General features: G+C 37.8%; 1 protein-coding gene across 1 annotated transcript in view; it reads right to left on the bottom strand.

Annotated features, from left to right (window-relative positions):
• Positions 1-12,988, bottom strand: part of kcnh2a (potassium voltage-gated channel, subfamily H (eag-related), member 2a) — a 35,573-nt gene that overhangs the window by 2,134 nt on the left and 20,451 nt on the right. Inside the window, exons 6-13 of the mRNA XM_037546452.1 lie at positions 4,969-5,391; positions 4,380-4,776; positions 3,681-3,880; positions 3,181-3,433; positions 1,911-2,104; positions 1,704-1,806; positions 1,274-1,513; positions 907-1,102 (exon numbers count right to left, since the gene is read on the bottom strand). Of these exons, the coding sequence (XP_037402349.1) occupies positions 907-1,102; positions 1,274-1,513; positions 1,704-1,806; positions 1,911-2,104; positions 3,181-3,433; positions 3,681-3,880; positions 4,380-4,776; positions 4,969-5,391 (2,006 nt within the window). The remainder of the gene's footprint in view (positions 1-906; positions 1,103-1,273; positions 1,514-1,703; positions 1,807-1,910; positions 2,105-3,180; positions 3,434-3,680; positions 3,881-4,379; positions 4,777-4,968; positions 5,392-12,988) is intronic.

Raw genomic sequence — 12,988 nt, 5'->3', positions numbered from 1 at the left:
ATGAAGCTAACAACATCCCAGGGATAGACAGAAGTCGAAATCCACATAGCCAGTTCCAAGTCAAAACAAGGAAAAAGCCAAAAACCTCCAGCTAAAGTACAAAAGGGTGAAACCAAAGGATGAATTCGGTAGAAACGAGAGAAAGGGTCATAACATGTGGATATCTAGAAATCGCTCAGTACGTTCTTATGGTGGAGAAGCAATACCTCGCACCGAACCCTACTTTGGACCAGTCTTAAATAGTGCCAAAGTAGGTCAACCTGTACAGGTGCGTCTGATCAATAATCAGGGGACTGCCAGTGCTGGTAGTGACACGGACGCTCGTCCCGAGTCATGTGATCTCCCGATGCTGTCTGGGAGATCGAGTCCGAGATGACGTCCGAGTCCGCCTGAGGCGTGACACATACAGTAGCTGACATATAGCTGACATTTAATAAGGCATAAGGCTGAGGAGTTATATCAATATGCAATGGATCAGATAAGTGGTTGTTAATGATCTTGACTGAAGTTGGGAAGAAAATTTCTAACATTAGTACCCAGGATTAGCATAGTTTTCAGTGTTATCATAGTATTGCTAGAATATAAAGAAAACGTTTAAAAAGCACTAATACAAATTAAAATCATTTTATAATGGCTATAAACGATTTTATATGATTTTATATGATATGATTTTAAGAATTATAGTATAACAACTTTATAACAAAACCAAAACTCAAATATGGTTTTCCCAAACTAGCAAATTATCATATAGTCATTGCATATTGTGCCTGCAGCAGTAGGCTATTTACTTTTATTGTGACTTGTGGGTAGTTGTGCAAGATTATCAGAAGTATAAACATTTAATTTTTATCATTAGGTTTTATACCACAGGTATACCATTGAAACCTTTTCCATTCCTAGTCTTACCTGTTAAGCTGCCTCTGCAGCAGTTCCAGCCTGTTTTCCACCTCACTGCGTTGATGGTGGGTTATATTGTGCAAGAAAGCGCTGTGTGGGGGTGAGGGAGGAGGACAGGACATGCTGTGGCTGGGCACCTCCTGGTACTGATGCCCTTGACTTTCTCCCCAGAAACTGAAAATGTTGGAGATCCCTGAAAAAGTTCCTGATTTGAAATAAAGAGTGTTAAAGCCTGTTTTTAATGTCGTAAAAAAGGCACAAGCCTGGTCCATGACTGTGCTAAAAATATATATTTTTTGTGAGCTTTGTGCACTATGTAGTGAGATGAACATAATGCCAGTAACTACTGGTTATTATGGTTCTTCAAAGGATCTACCTGAGAGAGTGTTACAGCTGTTTTGCTCTCTTTTATTGCTGATGTTGAAGCTTGGAGCGTGACTCTGAAAAAAGCCCACTAGAGTGGAGGTTTCTTTAGATTCATCCTCATCATCACTGCTGGGGTGTGAGGATGAGGAGCCTGAGTCCTCATGAACTTTGTGTTCTTTGTCCTCTTGCTGCCTGCTCTTCTGGCTCAGAGGCTGGAGAGTTGTTCTGTTGCGTTTGGGTTCTGCCTTCACTGTATTACAGAAAACATTGTATGGAAGCAAAATGTATCAACATCTACTGATAAAACTGAACATATATAAACAAGCATTACCCCAAGTATGCTGCACTCATGACTTCACAAACACTGGAAAATGAGGTGGTTGTTGTCATATGGCAAAAAAGGACAATAGAATTTGTCACTGCTGTAAGAAAACCTGTACCTTTCTCATTGTTGCGACAGGACAGCCTTGATCTCTGCAGATGACGGTTCAGACAGGCCTTGTCTGACTCCTCACTGTTCACTGACCCGGAAATAAAACTAACCTGATAGGAAAGACATTTTGTTTACATTTTTAAAACAAATTCTTAACAATTCTTTTATTTGCTAAAGTTCCAGTAGTTGTGTGTCTCAGTAAGTAGACATGTACATCTCTGAGGTTGAAGGTGATCTCCAAATTGCTCCAAAAGTAATCAGAGAACTCCGGGTACATGTCCAGGACTTCCAGCATATCCTCTCTGTGGATCTTGTGCAGGTCACAATAGGTTAGTGCTCGGACATCAGCACTGGACTTCCCAGGACGTGCATACAAGTTAATGGGTTCCCCAAATATATCATTTTTTCCTGCAGAATCATACAGGACAAGCAGTACAGTAAATGTTTTGATCAGCTTATAAGCTTTGAATACATATAGACTAATACAGACATATACTAATGCAGCGCTCGAGAGTGAAGGTAAAGTTATCTCTGTGATAGGCATCTCTAAAGAATAGGCAAAAACAAGAAATAATGAGTGAATGAACAGTTTATAAACTAGGTACATTACAACAACTGATGTCTTACAGTCGCTGAAGAAAGGAAAACGCTGATAGCTGGCAAAGATGCTCAGAATACAAGTGCACAGTGATGTCCACAGGAGGGCACTCCTTCCAAGACTTCAATACTTCAAAGTACTGTATATAAACTCCCCTCAGGCAAAACATTAGGGATGTCTAGATTTTTTCAATTCTTTTAAAATTAATTTCTTTGTCGGTTTGCAGTATATTGATCGAAAGCTATTTCTATCTTGCCATTTTTGTAGACAAAAACTGCAAATCTGATGGAACAACTGATAAAAAATACTCCCTTGTGAATATTGCTTCATACTCTTAAAAAAGATGGTTATTCAAAGGTTCTTTGGTAAAGACAATGTTCTATATAGAACCATTAACAATCAAAGAACCATTTGCATGCTTAAATGTTCTTTACACCATGAAAAGGCTTCGATATAGCATTGATTTCAAGCTTGCAACAATAGATAAAGCTTTTTTGGTGCTATATAAAACCATTTTCAAAAACATTACATATAGAACCATATGCAACACATTCAATATCTGAATATCAATCTGAAGAATGCTTTAAGCAAACAAATGGCTCTTTGAGTGTTGATGGTTCTATATGGAACATTGAGTGTTCATGGTACAAAATAGACCCATTGTCTTTACTAAAGGACCCCGAAGAACCATCTTTTTTTAAAGAATGTACTGTCTTGATTTCAGACCTTTTAGGCTTTCAGCATGTGCTTTTAACAATAGTCTGGAAAAGAAAACTACCTTTATTTAGGCTAAATCTACTCTTCATACTGAGGAAGGCACAATAATGAAAGGCTCTGTGTGCAAGAGCATTCAAGAGAATCTAAAACTGCCTAATGCAAGCCTTACCCAAAATGGCTACTACCACATCTCCCCTCAGGATTTCGATGGAGCCTCGGGAGATGAAGTAAAGGGCTGAAATGACATCGCCTGCATGGACTAAAGTGTCTCCCGGTGGGGCATGAGTTGTCTTGAACTTCATAGCTAGGGCGCGTAAGCAGCCTTTGGTAGAGCCTTTGAAGGCTTTGCAGTTTTGCAGTAGAGCCCGGTTCAGGTGCAGACAGATGTCTGCCTGCAAGCATTCAGGGAAGCCCTTTAGAACCTGCACAGAGAAGAAGACCACTATTAACAGCGGTCAGGTTATCTAATGGCTGCACATTCCTAGCTCTATTATATACTGTTCACTAGTTGTGAGATGCAAATGTCCTTGCTAGCACAATAAAATATAATAGAAAAAAATTGCAGTAGCAGGTTCATAGTTAAAGTATAACATTCAAAGTGTGTGCAAACTGACGCAAAGCAATGTCTACACGGTACATTCTGAAAATATGCTTGAAAATGGAACTCACAGCATTCATGTCAATACCGTTGGTGTAGGACCAGGCATGTTGGAAATATTCCTCTAGTCTCTGTCTGAGTGGATTAGGGATCTGATGAAAGCGAATAAACTCTCGAACTCGGAGCATCTGGGTGTGGTAGCGAGCAGTTCCAGAGTAAAGTCTCTGGATAATTGCTGATACATTTCCAAAAATACTGGCATACATCAGTGCTGTACAAAGACAAAAAAATTGGGTTTGCATTTTGCCAGTGCAAAAGCTGCTGTTATTTCACAACTAATAGTAAACCTTTATTCATCCAGTGATAACTCTTAAGAAAAATTCTATAGTGGTTTCTTAGAAATATAAAGCTTTTAAAATTGCACTTGATGGTTAGAACACACCTGAGAGAGGCCTGTGTGCCGCAGCTTGTTGAGATCTGTTGATTTCTAGCCACATGCTCTCACATGACCAAATCTTTGCAAGTTACTGAATTCCATTTTGGTCTCAATAATTTCAAACTAGAAATTGAAACTTAGTATTTCACATCTGCACATATCTTATTTTCTGTTTTTCTCTGTAGGCAGAATGTACTTTGATCATTTAAGATAAAATTATATAGAGAATCTCCATAACACAAAAATAAGGATGGTTATAAAGAAATATACTATTTATTCTTTGATGTATTCTTTTTTTAAATTAATATATATGAAAGAATATTTAAATACTAACCACCAATGAGCATAACACAGATGGAGAAGATCTTCTCGGAGTTAGTGTTTGGGGAGACATTTCCAAAACCCACACTAGTCAGGCTGCTGAAGGTGAAGTAAAGAGCCGTGACATACTTGTCTTTTGTTGATGGTCCTGAACCTGGAATAGTCACATTATAGGGCTTGCCAAGCTGTTCACCCAGCGAGTCTAGCCAGCCAATTCGAGATGAGCCACTTCTTTCTACATTTCCTATCGCATACCAGATGCAAGCCAGCCAGTGAGCAATCAGAGCAAAGGTGCACATGAGCAGGAAGAGCACTGCTGCCCCGTACTCTGAGTACCGATCCAGTTTCCGCGCCACACGCACCAGTCTGAGTAGCCGAGCAGTCTTCAGCAGACCAATCAGAGTTGTTGTCTGGTAATGCAAGACAAATAGCTCTTTTGAAGTAGGTGCAAAAATGTGAAGAGAATAATGACAGTGTATAAAGCGCCAGTCAACAAGCAAATTTAAAAAATGTAAACATCTTTAAATTAAAACATGCATTCAATCAGGTGTGCCCAGACATTTAACTGGTACTGTACAATTATAACCAAAGAGTATCCTCACCTCCTCCCCAGACCGGTAGATAAGCAAGTCAAATGGAATTGCAGCCACCAAGTCAATGAGAAACCAACCTTTAAAGTAGTGGACAGCAATACGGCCAGGCTGACTGACCACCTCATCATTGGTATTGACGTATGTTGTGCGAAAGTTAATGACAATATCAACAACAAACATGATGTCCACAATGAGATCCACCACATTGAGAGGACTGCAGGAGTAGCCACAGCGCTGCATGGCAGCCTCCTCCTCGTCACTGAGCAAGAAGGATGCTGAGTAGGGTGTGAAGATGGCTGTGTAGATGACCAGCAGCAGAATGACCCAGTCCCACACAGCCTTGAAGGGACTATAGTGCAGGATGGTCCATTTGTGAATACGGGGAGCCTGGAGCTTGTACTCAGGAAGGACATCATCACCCAAAGAAAGTACCTGAAGCGAGATGTATACAATTCCAAAATGATTAGCTTTGATCTTTAAATAACAGGATTACTTTGATGTGCCAGACCCTTCAAAAAGAATCTGTGTACTTTGGGACTGTACAGGTTTTCCTTCCAAATGCAAATCATATCACTCTCACTGAAGTCAATGCAAATAGAATCTGGAGAAATGACTCCAAATCATGTTAAGTATTTTTGCTGACATTGATTGTAAGAGGAGAAAACATGAGGGACAAGTTCATTAACCACCATATGTGCTTGAAGGCAAAGATGCTACTTGCTAAATATTAAATTTGTTGTACGTTCAAACACTTTTCTGGGTATATGGAAGATTTCCACAGCTGTTCCCAAACAGCCAACACTGAACTCATCTGCAACCTTCTAATAACAGATTGCAATAACAACATGGAGTTATATAATAACTGTCTCTGAGAAAGAAAACCATGTCCACAGTCCTCACCCCTAAACTAATATCAACCATGTATAGATGATCATCATTACCTATTTATGTGTTTGTTTTTTAACTCATCATCTCTCCTTTTCTTTTTGTTTTCTCTTTAAATTTATTCCTCCAGAAGGGTTTGACTAATCGGCTAGAAGAAAATGAGGCCATGAACTAAGGCCTTAGAGATCTACATCTCTTACTCAGTCATCAGCAAATCTTATTTCCCTAATACTTAGCTTACTGTGAGCAGGAGGGATGTTTCACTGCTTTCTTACACTTTTACATAGCATATTTTACTTGGTTTCCAAAGAAGTGGACAAGGCTTACCTGTGGGCAACCTGACACATCAGCAGATATTATTTGTGGCAGTGCTAGTATAATTTGTTTGTTCTCACTGGGTATCTACAATCGGATGAATGCTCACTTTTACCTTTACTTTTACAAAGGTAATCGCTACATTTCCAAAGGTGATTCCTGAGGAATCTGTCAGTTTACCTTTCCACTATAGTCTTCATAAAAATAATATCTTTAACAGGAGCAAAGTTCTCTATGGCTTGGTACTTACATATCATGTTTAGCAGGCTGATGATTGTCCAGAAAGGGGAGCTACAATCTATTGAAGCAGCATTTGAGTGCATCATTGAAATGGAGAAAGCAGTAACTGAGTACCTGTGTGGCACCTATTCACGAGAGAACTATTCACCCAGACCAGAAGGGTGAGTGTTAACATTTGCAGTTTACATGCAGAGAGATTACATTTGAGAGAACAACACACAGGAGTTAGAGGAAAGTGGAAAAAGAAGTTGACTAAAGACTTGAGAATAGTAATAGATAACTAAGAGTAAGTTTATGTTGCTCGTGAGACATTGTCTGCTAGGTCAACTGCAGAAAGTTACCACATTCTCTGAACATGAGCTAATATAAACTCTAAGTCAGTAAGTTTTTCTGCCTGGTTTTGATCGATTAAGCCTAATCTTGCCCTACATTTTTGTGTCAGTTAAGAATTACCATTAAAAATTCTTTTTAGATTAAGTTTAGGCTTAATCTGGGTCTTGAAACTGTCTCTAAAATACTGAAAAAAACATGTAAAAAATAAGTTCCCCCAAAGTCAGTTTTTTGGTTACAGGAGATGCAGATGTGTCACATCCTTTGACTTAAAAGATATCCTGATTTGAGGTAGCCAAAGATGCTCAAGATGAACCACAGATTCTAATTCATTTCACCTAATCTAATATTTCTCTTACTCATCATCCTCTAATTAGGAAGATGAAATGTATCCGCCCAGACCAGAAAAGGAACAGGGAAACAAAAACAGACGTTCACTTATATTAATTCATTTATGTCTATACTGTGCACTATTTCAGGATGATCACAAGCACAAATCCTACAAATTAATTTAAAGATCTAATCCCACAGCTCATGAACATCTAATGCAAGATACAACAACAGCTCATAACAATGAAACCACATTTTAATTTACACCTTTGTTGTTTACTTTTCTGGAGTAGGAATCTTCATGTCCAAAAGCAGGTGCTCTGCGAGCCTTAGAGTCTATGAGTAATGAAGTTACAGAGCGGTAGTATTGAATTAGCATAGCCTGTGGCATTTGTGTTGTTTTATGTACTCATTGTAATTCATTTTCCAACCTCTCTTTATTCCTTACAATTAAACAGGCTTTTTTTACTGTGCCTTCAAGACAGATATCTGTAAATTAGCTCTGTTCTGGCTTGTTGCCCTGTATTGTGCCTCATTCAAAAGGAAGTCCCGGCTAAAACACTCCTTTTAACTGTAATGTTGATGGGCGGGGCTGAACAGCTATAAGCTGAATAAATGGATATAAACCAATCAGCCATAACATTAAAATCCATCTCCTTGTTTCTACACTCAGTGTCCATTTTATCAGCTTCACTTACCAAATACATACACTTTAGTTCTACAATAACAGACTGTAGTCCATCTGTTTCTCTACATACTTTGTTAGGCCCCTTTTACCTTGTCCTTCAATGGTCAGGACCCCCACAGGACCACCACAGAACAGAAACAAGGTTTTAATGTTATGGTTGAACTGTGTATGTCAATGAGTTGCTTTTTGTAATGTCACAACGGTAACAAATTCAAAATGAGCTGTTTTTGCCGCTTACTTTCCATTATATGGACTATATGGACTGGAGAGTGAATGATAGTTAGAAACTTTGACAGTTTTTAGGTGAGACATCAAACCCTTCCTTTTTGTGAGGAAAAGTATATGAGCCATTTAAGTTTAACTATAGGCTAGTTCCAAGCTTTACACAATACTGAATCAAAATGGGTTCCATTGTACAAATGAATGTTGAGCTTAACAGTCAGTAAGTAAAACCTATTGCAACTTTTTTTTTTTTTTTTAAAATAATTCAACAATTATATATTACTATCTTATTACCATAAAAGTGGAACAGAGGTTTATTGAGGTTTGAACTGAACAAAAGCAATATTTTACATCATCTAATATATCCTCCTAAAACCCAAGCCTTACTGTTTAGTGCATTGTTAATTTCTTCTGGCTTTTTATAACAAGCAGCACATGCTAACTGTGTAAAATTAACAACAACCTTAAACACTGACTTATTAATGAAAAAATTATGTCCTCATATGGCGACAGTTGGCTTGTTTAAAATAGCTTGGAAATAAAAAGAACATAAATAGTGTGGTATAAAAAACAAGGGTAACACTTTATTTAGATACTGTAGATGATTTGTAGATGTTCAGTATATCTTCACATAGCATTCAGCTAAATACAATGAAATGCAACTGAACTTGAAGTTGAGCGTGGAAGATTCTAATAAATCTAACCCTAATCCTAAACTATTCTTAATCTCAAGGCAAAACCTACACCTGCTCCTAAACCTAATCCTAACCATAATGTCTGCAATAATCAACTGTCATTAGAAAGTTTGTTAATGTAAGTATCTGTACACCATCTATAGGGGACCATCCAAATAAACTATGACCAAAACAAGTTGCAGGTTGTTTCCTGCAGATAAAAAATGTGCAATTTAAATTAATTAGCAACAACAACAAAAAATTTATATTTTTTGTCTATATTTGTATTGGTTAAGAATGCATTAGAATGTATCTGTTTGTTCTGAGTAATAAATCTTATTCATATATTGTCGCTGTCCAGCAAAAAGCAAGTATCTCCCAAATAGTAACTTTACAGGAGGAGGCTAAAATGTTCTTTACTTTCAATGTGAGTTAATGGAAAATTTTTTATTCTAAGCAATTTTGGAGCATTTCTGCTGGTCCAATCATAATGAATTTTTCACACAATGTAAAGAAGAGCCGTAGAGCTCAAATGCTGCAGAAAAGTAAAAATCGCAAAAAATTTACAAAACGTTTACAATAATTTAACATAGTAGTTATTGTTCTATACTTATATTCTAGTTGGTATAAAAAAGTCTGCTTTTCTCTAGTGAGAAAGTTATGTTCACTTGACAAGCACTTAAACACACCATATTTCATACTGCATATGTACAGTGTAAAAATGAATTTAGAGGAAAATTATAAAAACTGAATACAAAAACAGGCTGAATAGTGAGAAATTCAAATTATGTGGTATATTATCTTACTATTGCTTTCCTAGGCTATGTATAAGATTTTCCCTTTCACCTACTACGTTTTTAATGCCATGTCGGCCTGTAAATGCCATTTAAATGCATCTAATTAACCACACAGTTTACTGACTGTAAACAAACTAATTACAATGGCAGAACAGTTTCTATGTGCTTCTCCTAAGGCATGTTGGTGTGTCACCTTTTGTAAACACCATAGCACGTTATACTACTGATACCACCAGATAGCAGCACAATTTCTGAATGCTAGTTGTAAGTTGATAAAATAATGCCAAAATGTGATGTCCTCATATGAATCTCTTTAGGAGGCTATATAATTATTGCTCTCTAGTATTTTGTATTAATCTGACATGAATAAATCCATTTAAACTACTTGTTGCCATATTATTGACCTAACACCTTTTTTTCCAGTGACGTTTAAACATGTGTAAATCCTCAAAAGTTGATATTTACCCTACTCAGAATTGCTGCTGACCTGCTCTGGCTCCATGGGCCAATTATCCCTCAGCTTATTATAACAAACAAAAAAAACAAAATCAAAACAAAAAAACACTGTCTTGGCTGTATACTGGAGATTGGACATGCTTGATGTCCACCATCTCAAAAATCCTAAACATTTTTCTTCTAGTGAATTAGACTTGAGCTTTGAGCACTAACAGCACTCTAAAGTTAATTAGTAAAGAGCAGACAGACTGCAGTCTCTGACAGTGTAATAACAGTGGTGACCCAGGACAAACAGATTTCTCCCTCGGACACTACTCTCAAATATTCAGCGAAATTTATGTTCACAGCATTCATAAATAAATGTCTGGCATGCACTTACGCATAGCATGCATCATTCACTGAGGCAGTGTACCATGTTATAAATAGAGTCAGGTCCTATAGCATGACTGCACTGTCCTTGCGAAGGCTGGGGAACATATTAGCCCAGGGTGAATGGGAAATGAGGCAGGGCTGCAGTGGAGATGATGAATAGAGTGATGAGATGAAGGGACTGGCCTTAGGCATCCAAACAGCCCTCAGGGATTGGGCTCCAGCAAAGGACAGCACAAAGTCAATACGTTCATCTTTTCTAACAGACAGTGTATTGTTTAATGAGCTTTAATTTGGTGTCAGGTCATCTATTTATGGCGATTCCGAAGAAGAGATGTCCTGAGTTGTCCTGAGTTATTAACACTCTCATTAAGTTAGTGCATTTATTTTAATAACTAGTTTGAACACATTCGTTGTAGGTTTACATTAAAAAAGCTGCAATGCCAAATTCATAAATACTGGACTACTGTACGTGCTGCCAGTCAAATGCGTATCACAGTATAATGTTCTGTACTTTTACCTCTATTTCTGCATATTTCTCAAATGTAATAACCAAGCTGGTAATAATATAATCAGGTGGGCATCTTCAACCTTTATGTAAATCCTTTAATGTATAAATGCAAATTTATACATGAATGCAAGTGCATTCAATTATGCCAATTAAATTAACTATAACACAGTTCCTATTAAATGAATATTTTGACATCATTTGTGTGAAGATCAAGTCTTATGCAATATACCTGTCTCTTTTAGCTTTACACAATGTGTGTGTACTCTTCACATTTTTACTGAAGCTATCCCTCAGCAGAGTGGTGTGTCAAGCGCATGCAGTTAAAATACCAAAAAAAAAGACACATTTCTGGTGCAAGGACAAGTTCTGTGGTCATTAGTGTGTGTGCTGTATAATGATCTAGAGCTTATAACAAGTGAAAATACATATTTTTATTTGTGCTTGATCTAGAAGTTCTATTAAAAATGCAACAGCTTTGTATGACATCCTTCCTAACATCTACCATTCTTTTTTTAAACAACACCAGATATATGATGATAGTGTTTATTTCACTTGATTGAAATTTGTACATTAGTTCCACATACTATAATGTGCAAGTCAGAGACTGCCCTTTTCTAGTCAAAATGGCTATTACCTACAGTGTATTAATTGTTTAAGAGATTAGATACAGGATAATCCACATGCATGAGGAAGTTGAAAAAATATTAAAAGATATTTAATAAATGGGACTCCCAACAACCATGCAAGACTGTGTAGACCACCAAAACTGGATATCAGATAACCATCAGATAAACAGTACTTAAGGCTTTCATCTTTAAAAAAAAGGAGAAAATCATGCTCCACTGTTGCTTCAGATCTGAAAAATCCACAGGTGTATCTGTCCATCCTTCCACTGTGAGAAGACAACACTATAAGTCTGAAAGCATGTGTAGCTGCCAAAATGCCATTACCAAGAAAAGGGAATAGACAAAAAAGTAATAAACAATATTACAAATCAAACACAGAAGCTGCTGGCTTTCTAAGAACAGTGGACTGACCACCCCAGAATTACTTGAATAGTGAGAAGCAGAAAATGCAACTTCTAAGACTGAACTTTAGAGATGTGGAAAAAATGTCCTTGCAGATTTCTATGAAAAATTGAAAGCAAGTCTCCAGAAAAAAGGGAAGGTCTGATAAAAGCAAAGTGTGGACACATTCAATAAAAAAAGTTCAGATTTTGTACTTAATGGCTGTTTTAACAGATTATTTAAATGAAGGCTGCTCTCTGACTTTTACACAGTATTGCAAAGATATTTTAATTGTAATTTAAACTTTTAAATTTAACTTTTGGCAGTAACTGTGTTAAGGTAATGTATTTTATTCCTATAGTCTCAGTGTACACATTTGAGTCAAGTAAATCCAACACATAGTGTAACAGTATAAACAGACCTAAACGCTCCTCATGAGTTCTCCTGTTTCTCTCCCTCTGCCTCCTTCAAACCTTTGGTCACTCACCTCTTGAGCAACAACACTAGAGATGCGGACTGCTCTTCTCACCCGAGTGTTCCTGTGCTCGCTGCCCACTTGGGACTCCTTCTGAGGGACACCCCTGGACATGTCTGTGCCCTTCTCTGCTCCTTCCTCTGTTTCTGTTATCGTCCGCCTCGCATTGCAGCTTTAGCTACAGCTCCCAGTAACAGTTCAGGGAATCAAACACGCCTGGAGTCTTACTGTCTGTACCTCCAAAGTCGAAATAACATTTCACCCTCAGAAAACTTCCACTCCCAGGATATTTCAGCGCTCTGTGAACCTGTTACCTGATACTCACGATGTTCTCCAAAGTACAGAATCAAATGCTCCTTAAAATCCTCCTGCAAGCACATTACCAGGCGCAGTTTGTTCAGGTCATCCAAATCTCTGAAAGAGCTCCTCACAGAAAGTTGCAGATGTTCACTTCATAAATACAAAGGAAAAACTGAGGTTTGAAAGTTAGTACGAGCACCATTCTCACATTCTCTCTGCACAGGCCTCTGGTTGTTTTTGCATGGGTTTCTGCTAAATTGTCTGTGGTGGTCTGCTCACACTCTCTACCTTTCTCTTACTGCATGTGTGTATGAGCCTCACACACACCCTCCCCCTCTCTGTTCTGTGGGAGTCCCATTCAGAACAAGCCATAATTGCAGCTGGCAGTCTGACTGTCCTCTATATCTCTGGGTATTACATCTGTAGAGCC

This window comes from Pygocentrus nattereri, chromosome 17 (assembly GCF_015220715.1).
Source record: "Pygocentrus nattereri isolate fPygNat1 chromosome 17, fPygNat1.pri, whole genome shotgun sequence".
NCBI lineage: Eukaryota > Metazoa > Chordata > Actinopteri > Characiformes > Serrasalmidae > Pygocentrus > Pygocentrus nattereri.
Note: the sequence above shows the minus strand (reverse complement) of the source record. Positions and strands in the feature narration are given on the sequence as shown.